Below are 19,047 nucleotides of genomic sequence, written 5' to 3'. Positions count from 1 at the left end.
CGGGGGGGGGGGTGGGGGGGGGATCCCAGAAAAAATTCCCAGATTTTCCTGAGACGGGAAGATCGGGGAAACAGCTGAGAGGTGGGGAGACTGTTCCCCGCCTATCAGCTGTTCCCCCCCACATCTTCCACAGTCTATTTAAACCAGCCCAGTTTAAAGGGACTCTAGAAAAAATTGGGGAAACAGCTGAGAGGCTGGGAGACTGCTCCTCCCCTATCAGCTCCACCCCTGCTTCTTCTGCAATCCTTTTAAACCAGGCTGGTTTAAAGTGACTGCAGAAAAGATGGGGAAACAGCTGAGAGGCTAAGAAACTGCTCTCTGTCTATGAGCTGTTCCCCCCTTCTTCTGCAGTCCCTTTAAACCAGACATTTAAAAGGACTGCAGAAAAGGTCAAGGAAACAGCTGAGAGGCGGAAGAGCTAGCCTTAGACTTTTTGATGGGCTTTTTCCTCTGCTCTGGGGAGCAGGCCGCTACTGAGCATGCCTGGATCTGGGAGAAAGCCCCTCCCCCGCTCAGTTTCTTCCAACTGCCGCTAGCAAGGCCAACCAGAGGGAAGTATATGGAAAAGCCAACAGTGGGGAAGGCTGGGTGGGCATGTGTGACTGCACAGGTGACCACTCAAAGATCATCAGTTATAAGTAAACAACCTATTTATCTTCGTTGTGGTCCCTATGCAGTCCCACACTTGGGTGATTAACAAGCTAAAACAGTTGGAAGGAGGGTGCTGGCATTCGAAGACAACAAAATATCAGCACCCAAAAGGAGAGTGAAACAGAGTACCTAATTTTATGTTGGTACCTGTACAAGCTCACCTGACACCCCACGACAGGGACTTCAATGGAAAATTAACTTCAACACCCAACAGCCAAAGGACACATCCTTCCAAGCCCGGACATTGAGCGCGTAGTGTGTCACGAAAGTGGAGGGGGTAGATCCATGCATCTGCTGCAGCGCAGATGTCTTCTAGAGGCACACTGTTGAGGAAAGCCGAAGACGCAGCCACGGCCCTGATGGAATGTGCACGAACCATCTCAGGTAAAGGCTCCCCGGCTATCTCATAGCAGACCGTGATAGTCAAAGTCACCCACTTCGCAAATCGTTGTGCAGAAATTTTGCGGCCCTTGTGAGGGGCACCATAGGCCACAAACAGTTGAGGGTCCTGGAGAAATGGGCGAGTTCTGTCCAAGTAGAAAGATAGTGCCCGGCGAATGTCCAGGGTGTGGAGCAGTGTTCCCTCTAAGCTGAGTTAATGTGAGCTAGCTCACAGTTTTTTAGCCTTTGGCTTGCACGTTTTTGTCTTAGCTCAGGAAAGGATGGCTCCAGAGCAAACTAATTTATGCAGTGGCCAAATCGCACACTCACAACTTTAATGCCAGTTGCTCAGAAAGTAGAATTTTTGCTCACAAGACTCCACAGCTTAGAGGGAGCATTGGTGTGGAGAGCCTGCCGACCGTCGTCAGAAGGGTTCGTACAAAAAGCTGGCAAGGACGTCGGTTGAGAGAGTTGGAAGGAAGAAACCACTTTGGGCAAAAAAAGTAGGGTCTGGTTGAAGCACTACTTTTTCCTTGTGAAAGATGGTATAAGGTGGAAGGCATAAATATCACTTGCTCATTTTGCAGAAGTAATTGCAACAAGAAAAGCCATCTTCCAAGACAAAAGGTGAAGCGGCACAGGTTCAAAAGGCTTTCCCATTCACTTAGAAAGCACTAACGAAAGGCTCCACAACGGTACCAAAGGCTTAACGGGTGGATGGAGCCACAACATGCCTTTCAAAAAGGATTTGGACGCACTGTGAGGAAAAACCGTAGTGCCAGCAACAGAATTATGAAATGCAGAAATGGCAGAAAGGTGAACTTTCAATGAAGAGCAGAGGTCATTTCGGGGGGGATCGCAGTTCCCCCGAGTGAGGTACGGGGGGGCACATGACGAAGCCCCGCCCCCCGCTTCCGGCCCCCTGCTTCTGGCCCTCATTCAGCCAGGAGGAGGCAGGAGAAGAGGGAGGGTAACATTGTTGCTGCCATCAGCCCCAACAGGTGTTGAAGGGACTCCACTCTCGGGGTGGGGGAGGAGAAAAAATCCTATGCGGTGACAGCCCTGTTCCAAGACAAAAAGGTGCACTGTTGATGTTAAGCTTGGTTCTGATGAACAACAAAGTTTGGGTCAGCTGGTGCAGGACTGCAAACTTGTTTAGCCCTGGATAGAGACTGTACTATCAAGGGGTTAGGCGCTGGTTGAGAGAACAGGGATTTCGCCTCGCATGGTTGGCTCCTATATAGAGAATCAAAGCATTTGGGGGCTGGAGATATGGATGTAGGTTTATCCCAAGCCTCTTTCAAAGTGTCCAGGTGAACAGGGAGCAAGGCACCTGAAGAAAGGTCTACTTGAACCAACGTATGTACCAAATCAGTGACCTTCGGAGCCTCGCTAGTCAATTGTATGTTGAGAGCTTCACACATACGAACTATGAGCTCCAAATAAGTCTTAGAGCCCTCCGATGATGAAAGAGAGCCTGAATGTTCCAAATCAGAATTTGGAGGAGTGGGCAATGGCTCCCCGTTCCGAATCCGGCGCCTTGGATTCATGATCCGACAACTCTGATGTGAAGTGGTCAGGTTTGGAGAGGTCATTTGGCATATAAAGTGGAGGCTCTTAAGGTTGTGGCAAGGGAAGCGGAGCGCCCAAAGCAGACGAGACCACGTTTCCAGTGGGTCGAGATAATGCAGCTGGAATTGAAACATCCCGTGAATGGCATTCACACCTCTGGGAATGTCAGGCAGAAGGTTGGTGGTGATAATCAAAATGGGATGACCTGGAATGTGCACAAGAGTGGAATGGACTGGCATAATATTGTGTCTCATATGTTCGTGGAGAAGGGGATCTCGAGACCGATGAGTACCAACTTTGATGGTGTCTCCAGTCCCGACAAACAGACCATGACTGAGATCTGCTAGGCTGCCGATCAAGTGGGCAACGGGAATGACTAGGCAGTGATGGAGGTAGAACAGCTGAAAACCAGTCACTCTGGTCGAGGATGGTCAAACTCAAGAAGGTCATACAGAGGATGGCTATAGATCAATGGTGAACGAGATGGAATAGTGACAATTTGCAGCAGGTGAATGTCATCAGGCAGATCCCCTGATGGGCGAACCATCATAGCCCGAGAGACATCGGGTTTGAGTATGGTTGAAACCAAAACCGGTGCCCGTTCTGCAGTTGAAGTTGAAGGGGCTGTCGAAGTCATTGGGACGACATCGGCAGACGTTTTCGAAGACTTCAGTCTCGAGGACTCAGAGGACAATTCTGAGGAGCATTTCCTCAACTTATTGGACTTGTGCTTTCCCATCAAGGGGGTGGCCGATACTGTCGACTCTAGGGAGCTTTCCTCCTTTTTGCTGGACTTATGCTTCGGTTTGGGGGTAGCTGCCGACATAGCCAAATCTCCCCTCACAGGGGAGGCAGCAAGGCCTGAGCCGTCGACAAATGGGACATCTGAAGGCAAAGTGAGGCCTCTACAAGATAGCTCCGCAAACCGGCCACACTTTTTTCCTGGCCTGTTTACTGAAGTTAGTAGAAGAAGAAGAAGAAGAGATTGGATTTATACCCAAAGGTGTCTCAGAGCGGCTTACAAACTCCTTTCCCTTCCCCTCCCCACAACAGACACCCTGTGAGGTGGGTGGGGCTGAGAGAACTCTGACACAAACTGCTCTTTTTCAAGGACAGCTGTGCCAGAGCTTGCGACTGACCCAAGGTCACATCAGCAGGTGCAAGTGGAGGAGTGGGGGAATCAAACCCAGTTCTCCCAGATTAGAGTCCGCACACTTAACCACTACACCAAAGTTACTTGCAGTGAGCACAAGAGTCGACCTGGTGACTTTCCCCCCAGCAAAAAAGGCAAAGGGAATGGCTGTCCATAGATGGTAATTTTGCCTCACAGCTTCAACAACTTTTTAAAAAGGTGCTTTCCCCATTAGACTCCACCAGGGTGGGGAGGGGGGGGGGGAGGAGTGAAAGAGAGATGAAAGTCCACACTCACGAAAAAATTTTGTAGTTATTCGACAAAGAGAAGAAGAAACGAAGAGAAAATGAAGACAATCCGAAGAGACAAGTTGGTCTGAGGTAACTAAGAGAGGAGCACATGCAATGAGGTCTGGAGGAGGTGGCGGCAGGAAAGAAACTGAGCAGGGACGGGGGTTCCTCCTCACCTCCAGGCATGCTCAGTAGCAGCCTGTTCCCCAGAGCAGAGGTAAAAAGTCTAAGGCTATCTCTTCAATATCTATGAGGTTGGGTTCGTGGGCAGGCCCAAAACCCAAGTGTGGGAGTGCACAGGGACCACGACGAAAATCATGGTTTTGTGCTATTTTGGTTGGTCCTAAAAAAAAAGCATTTCCACAAGCTTTCCCCCCACCCCAAGTTGGTCTCTGGATGAGCACTGCTCTTTGTAGAAGAAGAGAAGACATTGGATTTATACCCCACCCTTCACTACCCAAAGGTGTCTCAGAGCAGCTTACAAACTCCTTTCCCTTCCCCTCCCCACAACAGACACCCTGTGAGGCAGGTGGGGCTGAGAGAGCTCTGACAGAAACGGCTCTTTTTCAAGAACAGCTCTTATCAGAACTACAGCTTGCCCAAGGCCATCCAGCCAGGTGCGAGTGGAGGAGTGGGGAATCAAACCCGGTTCTCCCAGATTAGAGTCCGCGCACTTAACCACTACACCAAACTGGCTCTCTACTTTGTAATCTTTGTCTATCATGGGAGGTATGATAATCACCCCAAAATGGATTCCTTTACTCACCATTGCAAAATAGTTACTGTTAACCATAATTGGGCCACGTCCTCTAAGGTAAATGTATTCTTCCCACCAATCACTAACCTACAAAAGAACAAACAGGATTTAGTTCACAAATCTACAAATGTCATCAATTAAATAAGGTCCTCTGATCACTAGGATATCATCACAGTCTCAAATGGATTAGACATCTACAGTACAGTCCTAAACAGAGTTACACCCATTGAAGTCAATGGGCTTAAAAGGTTGTAACCTTGCTTAATAGGTAAAGGTTCCCTTGCTTGAAAGCCAGTCGAGTCCGACTCTAGGGTTGTGGTGCTCATCTCCGTTTCAAAGCCGAAGAGCCAGCGCTGTTTGAAGACATTTCCGTGGTCATGTGGCCGGCATGACTAGACACCGAGGCACACGGAACGCTGTCACCTTCCCACTGAAGTGGTACCTATTTATCTACTTGCAATTTCTTGCTTTCGAACTGCTAGGTTGGCAGGAGTAACCTTGCTTAAGATTGCACTATTCGCTCTTGAAAACCTAAAACGCTTATTACTAATCAAGCTCATTGCATCAAATGAGAAGCCATCAGCTGTTTTCACCATGAAGGTCAAGAATTACATAGCACAGCTTTGTGGACATTTCTTTGCTACTTAATAAATAACTGGAACACGGAGGAGAGAAACAGATTGGAAGACAGGCAGAATATCATGTCGTCATCTCCCAAAGTTGCCTCTTTGAAAAGTTTTAAAATGCGGTCAATGACCTCCTCTGTCACAGCACCAAAACTCTGGAACCTAAAACGCTTATTACTAATCAAGCTCATCGCATCAAATGAGAAGCCATCACTCTTGTAGCAGCAAGATATGTTTACAGATGCCAGTTCTGACCCTATACTACAAACGGGACATCCCCCCTATGCCAACCACCCAATCAATAGTCTCATTCAGCCTGCCAAAGATCCAAGCCTGCCCTTATGGCCAACCCCAGCACCTGCAAATTAATAGTTACATTATCTAGAAGCTCCCCGCGTTACAAGGTCATGTTGGATGCTGAGATCATACACTTCCCAGAGTCTTGCAGACTGCTGCAAGCTGGCGCTATTCAAGCTTAAGCAGACATTCACACACACATCCACTCCCCCCCCTTCCTAGCAGAGAAGATAAAGAGCAGTGAAGCCCAGAATACTTGTAGATGAAACAGCGGAATAAGCATGACCGAGAAAGTAGCTAACCCCTAATGCAACAGAGCATGAGTTTGGCTGGACAACAGTCTATAACAAACGAGGCCCGACCTTGAGAGGAACTCCCTCCCCAGGAAGAGTAATCTATCTCCTTCTACTGCTGTCTTCCACCAGCAGGTAAAGACTTCTTTGTCTGGTGTACGCCACAACTGTTCTGGGCCCGCCTCCCTGGTCTTGGTGCTTATATGATTTTATAGAATCATTTTATATATTTTATTTTTGTAATGTATCCATCTCCGACCGCGTGAGAGGCTTGGTCTCCACGCGGTCATGCAAAGCGACCGAGCTTCGCTCCCAGGAACAATGGGCCAAGCGGATCCTAGCCCGCACCAATCGGTGGGCTAGGCTCCCGGCCGAGAGCCTATGGAACTCTCGGCCACTGTAAATATCCTATCACTGGTGTAGGGGTGTGTTTGGGGTGTGGGTTGTGTGCCTTTGTAAACCGGCCTGCAAGCCGGTAGGTTTGTATTGTTCTGCACTGGAATTAAAGTATGAGAGCTGAAATCACTAGTAAGTCTCAGTACTTTTCAATTTTAAATGTTGTTTTAGTATTGAAATGTTTTGATGTTTGCTGCCTTGGGGGAAAGTGCCTTAGAGATGTTTTAAATAAATAAACGGAGATATTAGCAGGCTTTTGAGAGTAAGCAGCAGTATTAACAACATTAGGAATCCCAGAGTAGTTCCATTTACCAGCCCCTCCCTATCAAGTAGTGATATCACAGGGCTACCATTATTACAGGAAAGGGCTGTGGCTCAGTAGCAGAGCATCTATTTGGCATACAGAAGGTCACAGGTTCAATCCCCAGCACCTCCAGTTAAAGAATCTTGTAGTAGGCGGTGCAAGACAGGCCTCTGCCTAAGACCCTGGAGCCAGTCTGAGGCAGACAATCCTAACTGTAATGGACTGATGATCTGATGCAGTATAGGGCAGCTTCATTTGTTCGAGTCGCCTCCCAGCTGGCTCTTGGGTAAATTGAAAAATGACCTCTTTAAACAAAGGACGTGAAGAATTACAGCAGTAATAAGAGGTTCTTAAATCATGTGCTTCCACAAAAGAATTTTAACTCATCTACTTACATAGTTTGTAGCCCACCAGGATTTCAGTTTCAAGTACCACTGTAGTTTTGGTCCCAAATTAACCGCAAAATCTTTGCCAAGATCTTCCATTCTTCTAAACTCTTCATCATTCATAAGTGGCTTAACTGACTCCAAGTACTAGAATTGATAAGAACAGATGAAGTTTTAATGTCATGAGATCCCCCATTAAGACCTTCCCCCCCATACACACAGACAACGGGTGAATATGGTATTTTGAATGACATTTTACAAGAGAGCAGCAACAGCCAATGCTGCATGGTTTGACAAACAAAAGTGGCCCCCTTCTCAACCGAGGTTTGTTGGTATTGCGAGCCACCTCCGTACTACAGAATGCTGGACTGCCACAAAAGCATGGTACATGTATAGGACAAGGCAATTTCATACTTGAACTCCTGACAGCGAGAAGGAGAGCTGGCTAAAGCCCGCTAACACCACTCAGTAATATCCTGGATTGTTCTCCACTAGAGCAACAGACCACTAAAAGGTAAAGGTAAAGGTTCCCTTGCCCGAAAGACAGTCGAGTCCGACTCTAGGGTTGTGGTGCTCATCTCCGTTTCAAAGCCGAAGAGCCAGCGCTGTCCGAAGACGTTTCCGTGGTCATGTGGCCGGCATGACTAAACACCAAGGCGCACGGAACGCTGTGACCTTCCCACCGAAGCGGTACCTATTTATCTACTTGCAATTTCTTGCTTTCAAACTGCTAGGTTGGCAGCAGCTGGAACTAGAGACGGGAGCTCACTCCGTCATGCGGCACCCTCAGGTCTCGAACTGCTGAACTACCGACCTTCCACAGCCTGCAGCTCAGCATCTTAACCACTTTAGACACCGCAGCTCCTAACAGACCACTAGAAAGGAACATAATGTAGCCCTGGAGGCTGCAGTGCCCCAGGGCACAGGAGATGTCCTAAATGACTTTTGGACTAACAGAACCGAGGCCTATTTGCAAAGACTGTTTGGAAATGAATGTAAATAAAGTATTTTGTACCAATTCCTTTTACAAGAACAGACTCTGCTCCTTTAGCTTTAATTATTAAATGCTCATGTACTTGTTTGCTACTATATTTGTACAAGGATATCTGTATAAATAATGAGGGGGTAACATCACTCACAAGTCACTCTAGACTTCTTGCTGACTTGCTGAATGTACGTATGTGTCAGAGTGCATTAAAAGATCAGCAAATATAAGATTCATTGCCCTCCCCCCTGCAGATACCCTACTCTCCTATTTAATCAAAATGTATCAAAATCATCATGGGTGATTTCCCACAAGCGCTGCTCTGTGCTCACTCTTCTCTTTGGCCCGATGGTACGTGTCAATTTCACACAAGCTGCTGTGCGGCCGCATTTTGCCCCGCAGCTTCATGCGTTTTCCCCCGCGTCTACTCAATCCTGTTTTTTGAGGATTGAGTAGACACGGGGAAAATCACACGAAGCTGCGGGGCAAAATACGGCCGCGCAGCAGCTTGTGTGAAATTGGCACGTACCATCGGGGCAAAAGGGAGGAGTGAGCGCGGAGCAGCGCTTGTGGGAAATCACCCACATGTGTTGCTTAGTTGCCTGATGAAATGATCAGACCAAACTTGGCTAAAGATGTAATCTTAAAATTCTAAACCATTTGAAGATTACACAATCCAGACAGACAATAGACATGGGAATTTGAAGACTTTGCACCCTGCCTTTAGGGGTATAAACACGAGATAAAAGAGGGCTGTGCTAGCAGATCTATCCTTGATTTCATTGGCTATGATCACACACACTAAATAATCCACTTTCAATCCACTTTCAATTCACTTTCCAACTGGATTTTACTGTGTGAACCAGCAAAATCCAGTTGGAAAGTGCACTGAAAGTGGATTGAAAGTGGATTATTCAGTTTGTGTGATCGCAGCCATTGTAAGTGAACGCAGACAAAACTTAGCCTGGAAGCAAGTTAATCACATCCTGGCCCTGTTCTCACGAGGGGTTTTGGGCCGGGAGTGGGCCGGATCAGGGCCGCAGTAAACGGGCACGATCCCACAGCAACATCTGGCCAGCTTTTCGCACCCGTCCCTGATCCAGCCCTTCCCCCGAAGAGACGCATAAGAAATGAACCACCTACCTAGGTGGTTCTTTCAGGCCGACGGGATCAAGGCCGGCCGTGGGATCGCCGGCCCGTCTTTCTGCCGGCACATCCCCGGCTCCTGCCTGAACTGCGCATGCTCAGACATGCGCAGTTCGGCAGTCTCCCGTTCCCCTCCGTCGCTTCCCCCAGCATCTGATCGTGCCGGGGAGGGAATGCGCCGCGGCTCAGGGGATCAATGTGATCCCGCCGCGGCGTGTTTCTTTTGGTGCGGCTTTCAAAAGCCGCGCTTCAGCCCGTCCCTTTCCCCCCCCGTGTGGCAGGGACCCCTGTTAATTTTTTTGTTTGATACATGTTTCACAGAAAAAGCAAATCTAAGTCCCTGGTTCCTTTGGATTTAAGTTGGAGGGGAAGAGTTTCAAGCTATACAACATACCCTATTTACTGTGTCCTTAACAGCTGGAACAGGAAGGCGCGGCAGAGACGTCTGGAAACTGTACAGCATTGGTTTAGGACCTGAGAAAAGTTTTACCAGTTTCTGAAATGAAATATAACAAGCTGCGTTACACATCTTACATATTCAAGAAAATAAAGATTTCTAGAACCTAGGACTGCAGGAAGAAAGGTCACTGCTTTGTTCCATAAATTTGTGAAACAAAGGCCGGGTTCAGACATCAATTTGTTGTCTTCATGGACACAGAAACCTCATTACCAACTAGAATAATCTGAGGAGATTTATGTTTAGTTTGTATCTTTCCAGCAAGGGTTTGCATCTTGAAATTTCTGCACAGCCGAATATAAGCACGCAGATACCTACAGCCAGGGCTTTTTTGGGGCAGGAACGGAGTTCCGGCTGGCTCCCAACTTGTCCACACCCAGCAGGAACTCATTAGCATAATAGGCCACACCCAACATCAGAAACTCATTAGGATTGGCTACATTAGGGGTGTGTGGCCTAACATGCAAAGGAGTTCCTGCTACAAAAAAAGGCCCTGGGTTTTGACAACAAACAAGGTAAACAGAATAACAAGCCAAAGGTGGGTGTGGCTGGATAACCACACTTCTGGTAACATGGGGGTGCGGCCTAATGTGCTAATGAGTTTCTGCTGTTGGGTGTGGCCTATTATGCTAATGAGTTCCTGCTGGGCTTTTTCTAAAAAAATAGCCCTGCCTACAGCTACTACTTTACAGCACTCTTCTCAACACAGAGTGATATCTTGTAAACACAGAGGGATATCAACTCATGGTACCCTTCAGAGAGGCCTGTCACTATGCAAGAGCACTTTCTAACACAGCATAATAAAGTCCTTTCCTCAAAGCACACAATTCAAATGGAAGGCTGCAGTTCTCATAGTAAGAGCAAAGTTCAATAAACTTTGGGAACACACAGGTACAAAAATAGTGCGATAAAGAACGCTTACTAAATTGGTGAACCCTATTTAGTGAGAACAAATGATACAACCTTGTTAGTAAGCCAGTTAGGTTAAAGTATCTCCAATATCTGAGAATTTGTGTCCTGGTAGATCAAAAGCAACAGCATGCCTGTATTTTCTTAACACACACACACAAAGGTTCCATTCCTGTTATGGAAGAGAAATTTCTAGCCAATATCCAGGAGCAATTAGGCATAGTTATTCACACTGCTTAAGCTTGGCATTATAATAAAACAGATTTTTTTTAAAAAGTATTGTATTTTTAAGACATGCCAAAAATCCAGCCAATGAAAATGCCAAGCAATCTTGATATAATACTTTGGACCTTACCATTCAGACAGAACCTGTATTCAAATAAGAAGGCTCTTGGAACCATATCTGAGGGAAACTATCAGACATTTCATTTGCAACAAACATTGCTCCCCATGGAAATATTCAAAAGACTATTCTGTCATGTTCCAGCTGGTCTTTTTTAAGTCAAAGAATGCATGCAATGAACACAGGCAGGATTCATTACGCTATTTTTATTAAGCTATTTTACGCTATTTTTATTAAGCTATTTTATTTCATTAAGCTACTACCCCATCTCACATTTAAAATGCTTCCTGTTAATAATGTCACAACTACTGCTCCCATTTTCCAAAAGTATATAGCAGCAAGTAGAAAAGGGCCTCTCCTACAGCATAGGAGGAAAGGCATAAAAGTCCTGAAGTGAGATTTGGTTTATGGGTCTGATCAGGGCTATTTTTGGGCAGGAACGCACAGGAACGGAGTTCCAGCTGGCTTCAGAGTTGGCCACACCCACTACAGCCAAAACCTCTGCGTGCCTGGCCACAGAGGGAAGGCCTGGAGGGCGACACACACACCCCGGCGCCCGGGCATGCCAAAGGTGCCTTCCCTTCCCTTCTGTCAGGGGTGCGGCCTAATAGGCTAATGAGTTTCTGCAGTTGGGTGTGGCCTATTATGCTAATGAGTTCCTGCTGGGCTTTTTCTACCAAAAAAGCCCTGAGTCTGATGATCCTGACATCTTTTCCCATGCTGTTTATGATGTTCAAGGTGTCCTCAACAGCTCTGTTTCCTGGTAGACCAATAGTGATGAACATTTAACTATTCAAATATTATTATCAATACTAGCTAAGTTATGGGCACAATATATTGGGCTAAACATTGATTTTGAAGAATGGGAGAAATTTTGGTCTAGAAATTTAAAATACATAAAAACAAGTAACTTTAAAGAAAATATTGTTAAGATGTTGTATATGTGGCATATTACACCAGAAAGACTTAATACATTTAACAAGAATATCTCCGTAAAGTGTTGGAAATGTAAGACAAATATAGGCACTTATTTTCACATTTAGTGGGTATGTAAAAAAGCAAAAAAGTTTTGGAAAATTGTGAAAGGAATGATAGAAGAGATTTTTGAAATAGATATACAATTGAAGCCACAATTTTTTAAATTAAATATGTTACCTGAGGTATTTAAGAAATATGAAATATACGTAATTATGCATATATTAGTGGCAGCCAGAATTCTGTTTGCAAAGTACTGGGAAAATGAAAATATACCTACAAAAGATGAACTTATTTATAAAGTTATGGAAGTTGCCGAAATGGAAAAATTAACATTCGCTATACAAGGTAAAAGTGAAAAAGAATATGATAAATATTGGACTAAGATGTACAAAAAGTTTAAGAAAGTTAGCAAAGTGAAAAACTGAAGAGTTAAGCAATCTCTGGAAGATTCTCTGTTAATTTGAAATGCAAATGTATATGGAATTTTTGTTTGTGAAAAATGAAAATAAACAGGGAAAAAATAGTAGCTAAGCTGTATTCAAATTGAGAGTCATTCTATGAAAAGGCAACTGATGGGGAAATGTTAAAAGAACAGGCACCTCCCAATAGCACTGGGAGATCTCCATTCATACGAAGAGGAAGAAGACATGGAAAAGGAACATACTGAATATGCCCCAACAAAGTTTCTAAAAAGACAGATATTTTCAGGCAAGTCGTGTATCAACTCCATATTCAAACAGAAGATTATATAAAATCCTTACCATCCATATCATGGTTCCTGTGGAAAGTTTGCCATGTTCATGAAACATCCACCCATGGTAGGAAAGCAGCATCTTTAGAGTATAGCGCATTGTGAAAATAAGGGCCACCCAAAGCCCTGTCCCAAAAAGAATCCCACTGACAACATTCTGCGTTTGATGGGACATGTAGCCGCTATTTAAAAGGAAAAAGAAAAAAGTGCACATTGTTACTTCAAAAATATTGGGGGGAAATAATAGAGAGATAAAACAAGACAACGTACTCTTATTAACAATGACTATTTTGAACATACGAAGTTGCCATTTATGGAGCAAAGTCCACTCCAACTATTTTATTTATTTATTTATTCATTAAATTTCTACCCCGCCCCCTGGTCACAGCCGCTCGTCATGGTCACAGCAGATATTTCCCAGAACTTGTTACCAGACACCCTTTATGTGAACGTACCAGGGACTGGATCTACGTTTTTTCTGCATGTGAAGCATATCTTATTTATTTACATTATTTATAGTCTACCTTTCTCACTGAGATGCAAGGGAGATTGCACAGTGTAAATCAATGCTATCGATAGGATGGCACATAATAAGCAGTGTACTAGGATTACTGCAACCTGAAGCAAATAATAGATTATTATGCATGGCGCATTTGTGGGATGCTAGAAACATGGGGGCCTTACTGACCTCCTCAGGCAGGAACTGTTTATACCCCTCCTACTATCCCGTAGGCCTCTTGGAGCAGTTACATCAGTCCCTCTGCTATCCCTTGTGCCATGAGAAAAGGCGGGATATAAATATTTTGATTAATAAATCCTCAACCAGCCCTCCCTCTCCGCTTGACCAAGGCATAAAGGGAACCTTCAAGACACATGAACCACACCCATGCCCAGTATGTTTTATAACAGAAACTTGTTTAGCAAAACAAAACAATTAAACATCCACCAAGCACAATCCAGCCAAGGTTAAAACCTTATTTGATTATTTCACTTGAAAATCAGTGAGACTTTAATGTGCTTAATTTTGGCTAGACTAGAACCACTAAAAATTGTAATGTTTCCCTTAGTAGCTTACAATGGCAATAATTTGCCAGCTATTGTTACTCTCATTGATAGTGCAAATTTATTTATCATTCTCTTTGTTTCACTGCAACTACAAGTTTTAAAAAGTTTCTCGGAATGACCTTCACTGTTTCAAAATATGCTGTTGTGAATGCTCATTGTAATTTTCTCAACCGTATTTGAATTTTACTCAATAATGTCATAACCTGTACTTCTGGCATTCCATGGCCTTCTTTTTCCTCCATAACCATATCCTATACATGTTTGCAAACCTCATAAACCTAATAAAACAGGCTCTAGTTCATAAACCATCCAAAAGAAATCAGTTCTGTTTTGAGATGGTGTACCTGAGAAATTGTGTGAAAGTGTTCTAATGATAGAGGGAAAGGAAGGGTTTAAGTATAAGTCTCCTCGAGTGGAACTCTAGAGAGGCAGCACATTTCAAAATTTATTAATTAATATCTGCAAGCACTAAGCCTTGTCCCCCACAAATCTTAGTCCTTCTCACCATTTCTCATGAACAATCCTGGCCACTGTTCCTACAGAGTGCTGGAGAAATTATGGGAAGAATAACATTTAATTGCATTGAAACAGAAGCATTAGGTCTTATCTTCGGGGGCGGTGTGTGTGTGTGTGTGTTGTGTCTTGTTTTTCTTTAAAGAATCATGTAACATCTTTCCTTTCTCACTCACTCACACTCTGAAAACAAAGGAGGTCCAGAAAGTGAAGATTGTCCAATGAAGAGCTCACTCATCAGACAGTATCACAAGGAACAGATATCAATTAAAATGTAGGGTGATGGAACAGCTGCGACGCGCAGCAGATTATACCCTTAGAGGACAATCCTAAACAGGACTACTCAGCATCCTACGGTGGTCTATTCAATGGGGCTTACTCCCAGGATTGCAGCGTTAATTTATCAAACTTTTCTTGACTAATAACACTTCTGTATTAGCTTGTCTGGAGCTGTGGTGGCTCAAGTGGTTAAGACGCGGAACTGCAGGCTGTGGAAGGTCGGTAGTTCAGCAGTTCGAGACCCGAGTTGCCACATGATGGAGTGAGCTCCCATCTCTAGTTCCAGCTCCTGCCAACCTAGCAGTTCGAAAGCAAGAAACTGCAAGTAGATAAATAGGTACAACTTCGGTGGGAAGGGAACAGCATTCCGTGCGCCTTGGTGTTTAGTCATGCCGGCCACATGACCACGGAAACGTCTTCGGACAGCGCTGGCTCTTTGGCTTGGAAACGGAGATGAGCACCGCAACCCTAGAGTCAGATTCGACTGACTTTCGAGCAAGGGAACCTTTACCTTTTACTAGCTTGTCTCCAGATTGTTAAAGAGATATTATTCAGTGGTATCTGATCTTGGTCTGGTTTGAATTTATTCTCCTGCACTCCAGTGCAGGTTGAATCCAGTGTTCCCTCTAAGCTGAGTTAGTGTGCGCTAGCTCACAGTTTTTTACCCTCCAGCTCACACATTTCTGTCTTAGCTCAGGAAGGATCGCTCCAGAGCAAACTAATTTATGCCGCAGCCAAAGCGCTCACTCACAACTTTAATGCCAGTAGCTCACAAAGTAGAATTTTTGCCCACAAGACTCCACAGCTTAAGGGAGCATTGGTTGAATCCCATAGAAAATGGGAGGGCATTCCCCAGAGATTTCCCCCTTTCACTGCAAACCTCCAACTCCTCCCTGCACTGCTAATCCTGTACCTGGGGGGGGGCTATCCCCCAGAAGCAACATTTCGGGCATTATTTTGCACTGTACTTAGGGATGGGAGAGGCCCATTTGCTGAATAAAATACTTTCCATCAGCAGAGAATTAATGAGGAATCCAAGCCCAAGAGGACAGCTAGGCCCATTATGCATGCACATCTTACTGCAGATGATCTGAGCAGTAAGCCTTTAAGCTTGACTCCGGATTATGTGCCCACCGTACACACTGTTCTTTTACTTCTGGTGTATTTATTCTGCAGCTACAATTTTTAAAAACACACGTTTCTAAATTGGGATGGAACATCACTTGTGATGTGTTGCGTACAAAGTTTTCCAAACCATTTATGCAAGTGCCCTATCACAGCTGTGTAGTAGCATCCAGCAAGTGCCTTCCATTTAAATCTTCGTGGTTAAGGTTTTGTGCATGCATTTCAGCATTAGTTCATTGGATGAAAGGGAACAGAAAGGAATGCAGGCAAAGAGGGAAACACCCAATGTTGAAACTGACTAGACTTTTTTTAAAAAAACTCACAAGCAGCTGTGAAGCCCTGTTTTCCATGTTGCTGAACACTGCTGTGTTATTGGCCACGGTGAAAAATAGGATAGAGTCACACAATCTCATAATATGGGGAAACATGTTGAGTGTACAGAGTACAGAATGCATGGCAAAAACTACTGACACTGCCACTGCAAGCTGTGGTAGTTGACAACGTGTGTGTTTGCGCGCACATACCTGTGTAAAGTTGGCTGCTACTCCACCACGCTTTGCACAGGGCTGCAACTTGTATGGGGGATGAGTCTTTTTTTTAGTTTTGTACCACTAAATTGAAAAAAATGGTGGGTGGGTAATTTTCACCAATGTCCTAGCTCACCTGCATAGTACTGCTGATTTCCTGCTCTTCCTTGCAAATCTGCATAGTTTTCTCTTTGTGATTCTCTAATTTGATCCTGTACACTGGTTGTGGTCTTGGCAGTTTTTTAGAGCTTGTCCTATGTGGATTGCACTCTGTCCTCCAAATGGATCAATCCCAAGCAATTCTTAAGTTTGGCAGTTTGCAGAAAGTCCATGTGGCTCAGCCACCATTTTAATGTTCGGCTTCCAGAGACTCCCAAAATGGTGCTTGGGGGGGTCAACAGTGGGAGGGCGTCTAATGTCCTGGCCCCACTGGTGGACCTCCTGATGGCACTGGTATTTCTGGCCACTGTGTGATACAGAGTGTTGGGCTGGATTGGCCTTTGGCCTGATCCAACATTGGCGTCTCTTATGTTCTCCCCAAACTTTGTTCACTAAAGCATTAAAGGGAAAAATGTTTTCAAAGATTTAGGCTTCCCATCCCAGTGTCTGTCTCTCTTTGCATCTCATGTCAATTTCAGTCCACACTGAGGAGCCCCCCCCTTTATTTTGTTTTCATGCAGCACTAAAATCCTTTTTTTTGTTTGCACTGAGGAGGATGCCGTTCACCTCCTCTCCAATCCCTTCTCAAGTCAATACCAGCAGGGAACTAAACCTCATGCAGCTCCTTTTAAACATTCCCTCATCATTTAATTTTTTTTAATTCAGCAATCCGAGACTAGCAATAGTCTCATATTGCAAGATTAGCTTTAAAAAATTTAAAACAAGGGGAAAATGGAGCCCACCCAGTGGCCCGAAAGCGATTAAAATAATGCGAGTAGGCAAATGGGTACCCACCCTTAGAAGGGTGGGGGGCACCTGCCTCTGTAACGAAAGAGGTTTGTGGTGGCCGCAGCTGCGTTCGGCGAGGAAACATCAATGGTGGCGGTGGCGGAGGAGGAGCCGGATACAATGGCAAGAAAAACATCGGTCGAACGATCCCTGGCGGTGAAAGACTGCGGTGGAGACTGGCGCCGGCACCTGATGACGTGTACTGTGAGCGCGGCGGAGCCAGCCAGGACAGAGCCGAGGCTGAAACAGATGCGAAGACAGGCGCTGGTAAGTTAGTCCCACCAAGGAGAGAAGAAGCAGCCGACCAGTGGAAAAACCGCCGAAGAAGGAGAGCTGCCAAGAAGCCAAACGCAGCGGACCTATCGCAGGGTTGTGGTAGGGAACCCCCACCCCTCTGTATGTGGCCTTAGATAGGGCTAACAAGTTCGTAAGAACGCCCCTGTAAACCGATCTGAGACCCGTTAGGGGTTACGAGCGGTATATAAGTCTCATGTAAATAAATAAATAATAAAAATTGTACACCAATGAAGGGGGGGAGGTTGGTAGAAGGTGCATAGTGGATGGAATGACCTCAATGTCAGTGGGGGAGTCACCTTTGAGGGGCAGCAAAATGGTGGGAGGGGAAATCCGAGGAAATCTGTATGCTTTTGAATTACCTTTGGCTTGGAAGCGAAACAAGGGGAAAATCAGAACAAAAGCACTCTCAGAAAACCCAGGGAAATAACAACCTTAAAACAAACTGAGTGCTGAAGGGAAGAAGGAGGCCGCGAGCATGCGCGGAAGTGCGAGTGGTCCAGGCCCGGAAATGAATTTGCAACAGCCGGAAGGAGGAACCTCAAAGACCAGCGGTGGAGTGGACGCCACCGGACTACCTCCCGCAAGGCAGTAACAATGAAGATCCGCTACACAAAAAGGGTGCCTGGTAGGCTTGTCATGTCCCCTACATGTATGTGGCCCTAGGTTTAGGATTGTATGAATTGGAACATGTAAGCCGCTCAGAGCCCTTAGGGGGTGCGATACAAATTGAAATATAAATAAATAAATAAATAAATAAATAAATAAGAAAATCAATGCAGAATGACAAAGAACACCCAACGGAGATGCACGGTGAAAGCGAGGGAAAACACCCATGCGTTAATAGGCCCGAGGCTCAGGCACTTTTTCTGCAGCAGAAATTCTGCCCCACCCTTAGCAAGGCCTTCAGTTCCCTCTCTGAGGTCACCAACGGTTCTTCCGGGATGAACTCTCACAGTCCTCTCCCACTCATTCTCTTAAGGTTTAATAGTATATTAACTTTGGGGCCAGAATAGTTTGGGATCCTGATACTGCCTTAGCTATAAGCTGGCAAACAAGTTTAAGGAACAGTTAATAAAGTTTTGCCATTTGAATGTGAAGTTTCCTAAGCCAGTCAAGACTCTAAATCAGCTGGGACTTTTAAGGTGTGGCACGGCATTCTGATTACGAGGACAACCTGACTAAACGACATGCAAGGCAGAGGGGAGCAAGAAGAAGAAGAAGAGGAGATTGGATTTATACCCTGCCCTTCACTTGGAGTCTCAGAGCGGCTTACAAACTCCTTTCCCTCCCCCTCCCCACAACAGACACCCTGTGAGGTGGGTGGGGCTGAGAGAACTCAGACGCAAACTGCTCTTTTCCAAGGACAGCTCTTATCAGAACTACGGCTTGCCCAAGGTCATCCAGCCAGGTGCAAGTGGAGGAGTGGGGAATCAAACCCGGTTCTCCCAGATTAGGGTCCGTGCACTTAACCACTACACCAAACTGGCTCTCTGTCCAGAGGGGTAGAAGTAGGGTTGCCAACTTCAGGTTGGGGAATTCCTGTATATTGGGGGGGGGGGTGGAGCCTGAAGAAGAAGAAGAAGAAGAAGAAGAAGAAGAAGAAGAAGAAGAAGAAGAAGAAGAAGGAGGAGGAGGAGGA

General features: G+C 45.4%; 1 protein-coding gene across 2 annotated transcripts in view; it reads right to left on the bottom strand.

The window, feature by feature from the left end:
- The window catches only part of CPT1A (carnitine palmitoyltransferase 1A (liver)), a 90,768-nt gene that overhangs the window by 40,376 nt on the left and 31,345 nt on the right, over positions 1-19,047 (bottom strand). For both annotated transcript variants that reach the window (XM_015412833.1, XM_015412834.1), the window contains exons 4-7: positions 12,665-12,836; positions 9,611-9,712; positions 7,095-7,232; positions 4,793-4,870 (exon numbers count right to left, since the gene is read on the bottom strand). In XM_015412833.1, the coding sequence (XP_015268319.1) occupies positions 4,793-4,870; positions 7,095-7,232; positions 9,611-9,712; positions 12,665-12,836 (490 nt within the window). The remainder of the gene's footprint in view (positions 1-4,792; positions 4,871-7,094; positions 7,233-9,610; positions 9,713-12,664; positions 12,837-19,047) is intronic.

This window comes from Gekko japonicus, unplaced genomic scaffold, assembly GCF_001447785.1.
Source record: "Gekko japonicus isolate JY-2015 unplaced genomic scaffold, Gekko_japonicus_V1.1 scaffold1149, whole genome shotgun sequence".
Classification (NCBI taxonomy): domain Eukaryota; kingdom Metazoa; phylum Chordata; class Lepidosauria; order Squamata; family Gekkonidae; genus Gekko; species Gekko japonicus.
This window is presented reverse-complemented; position numbering and strand designations above follow the sequence as displayed.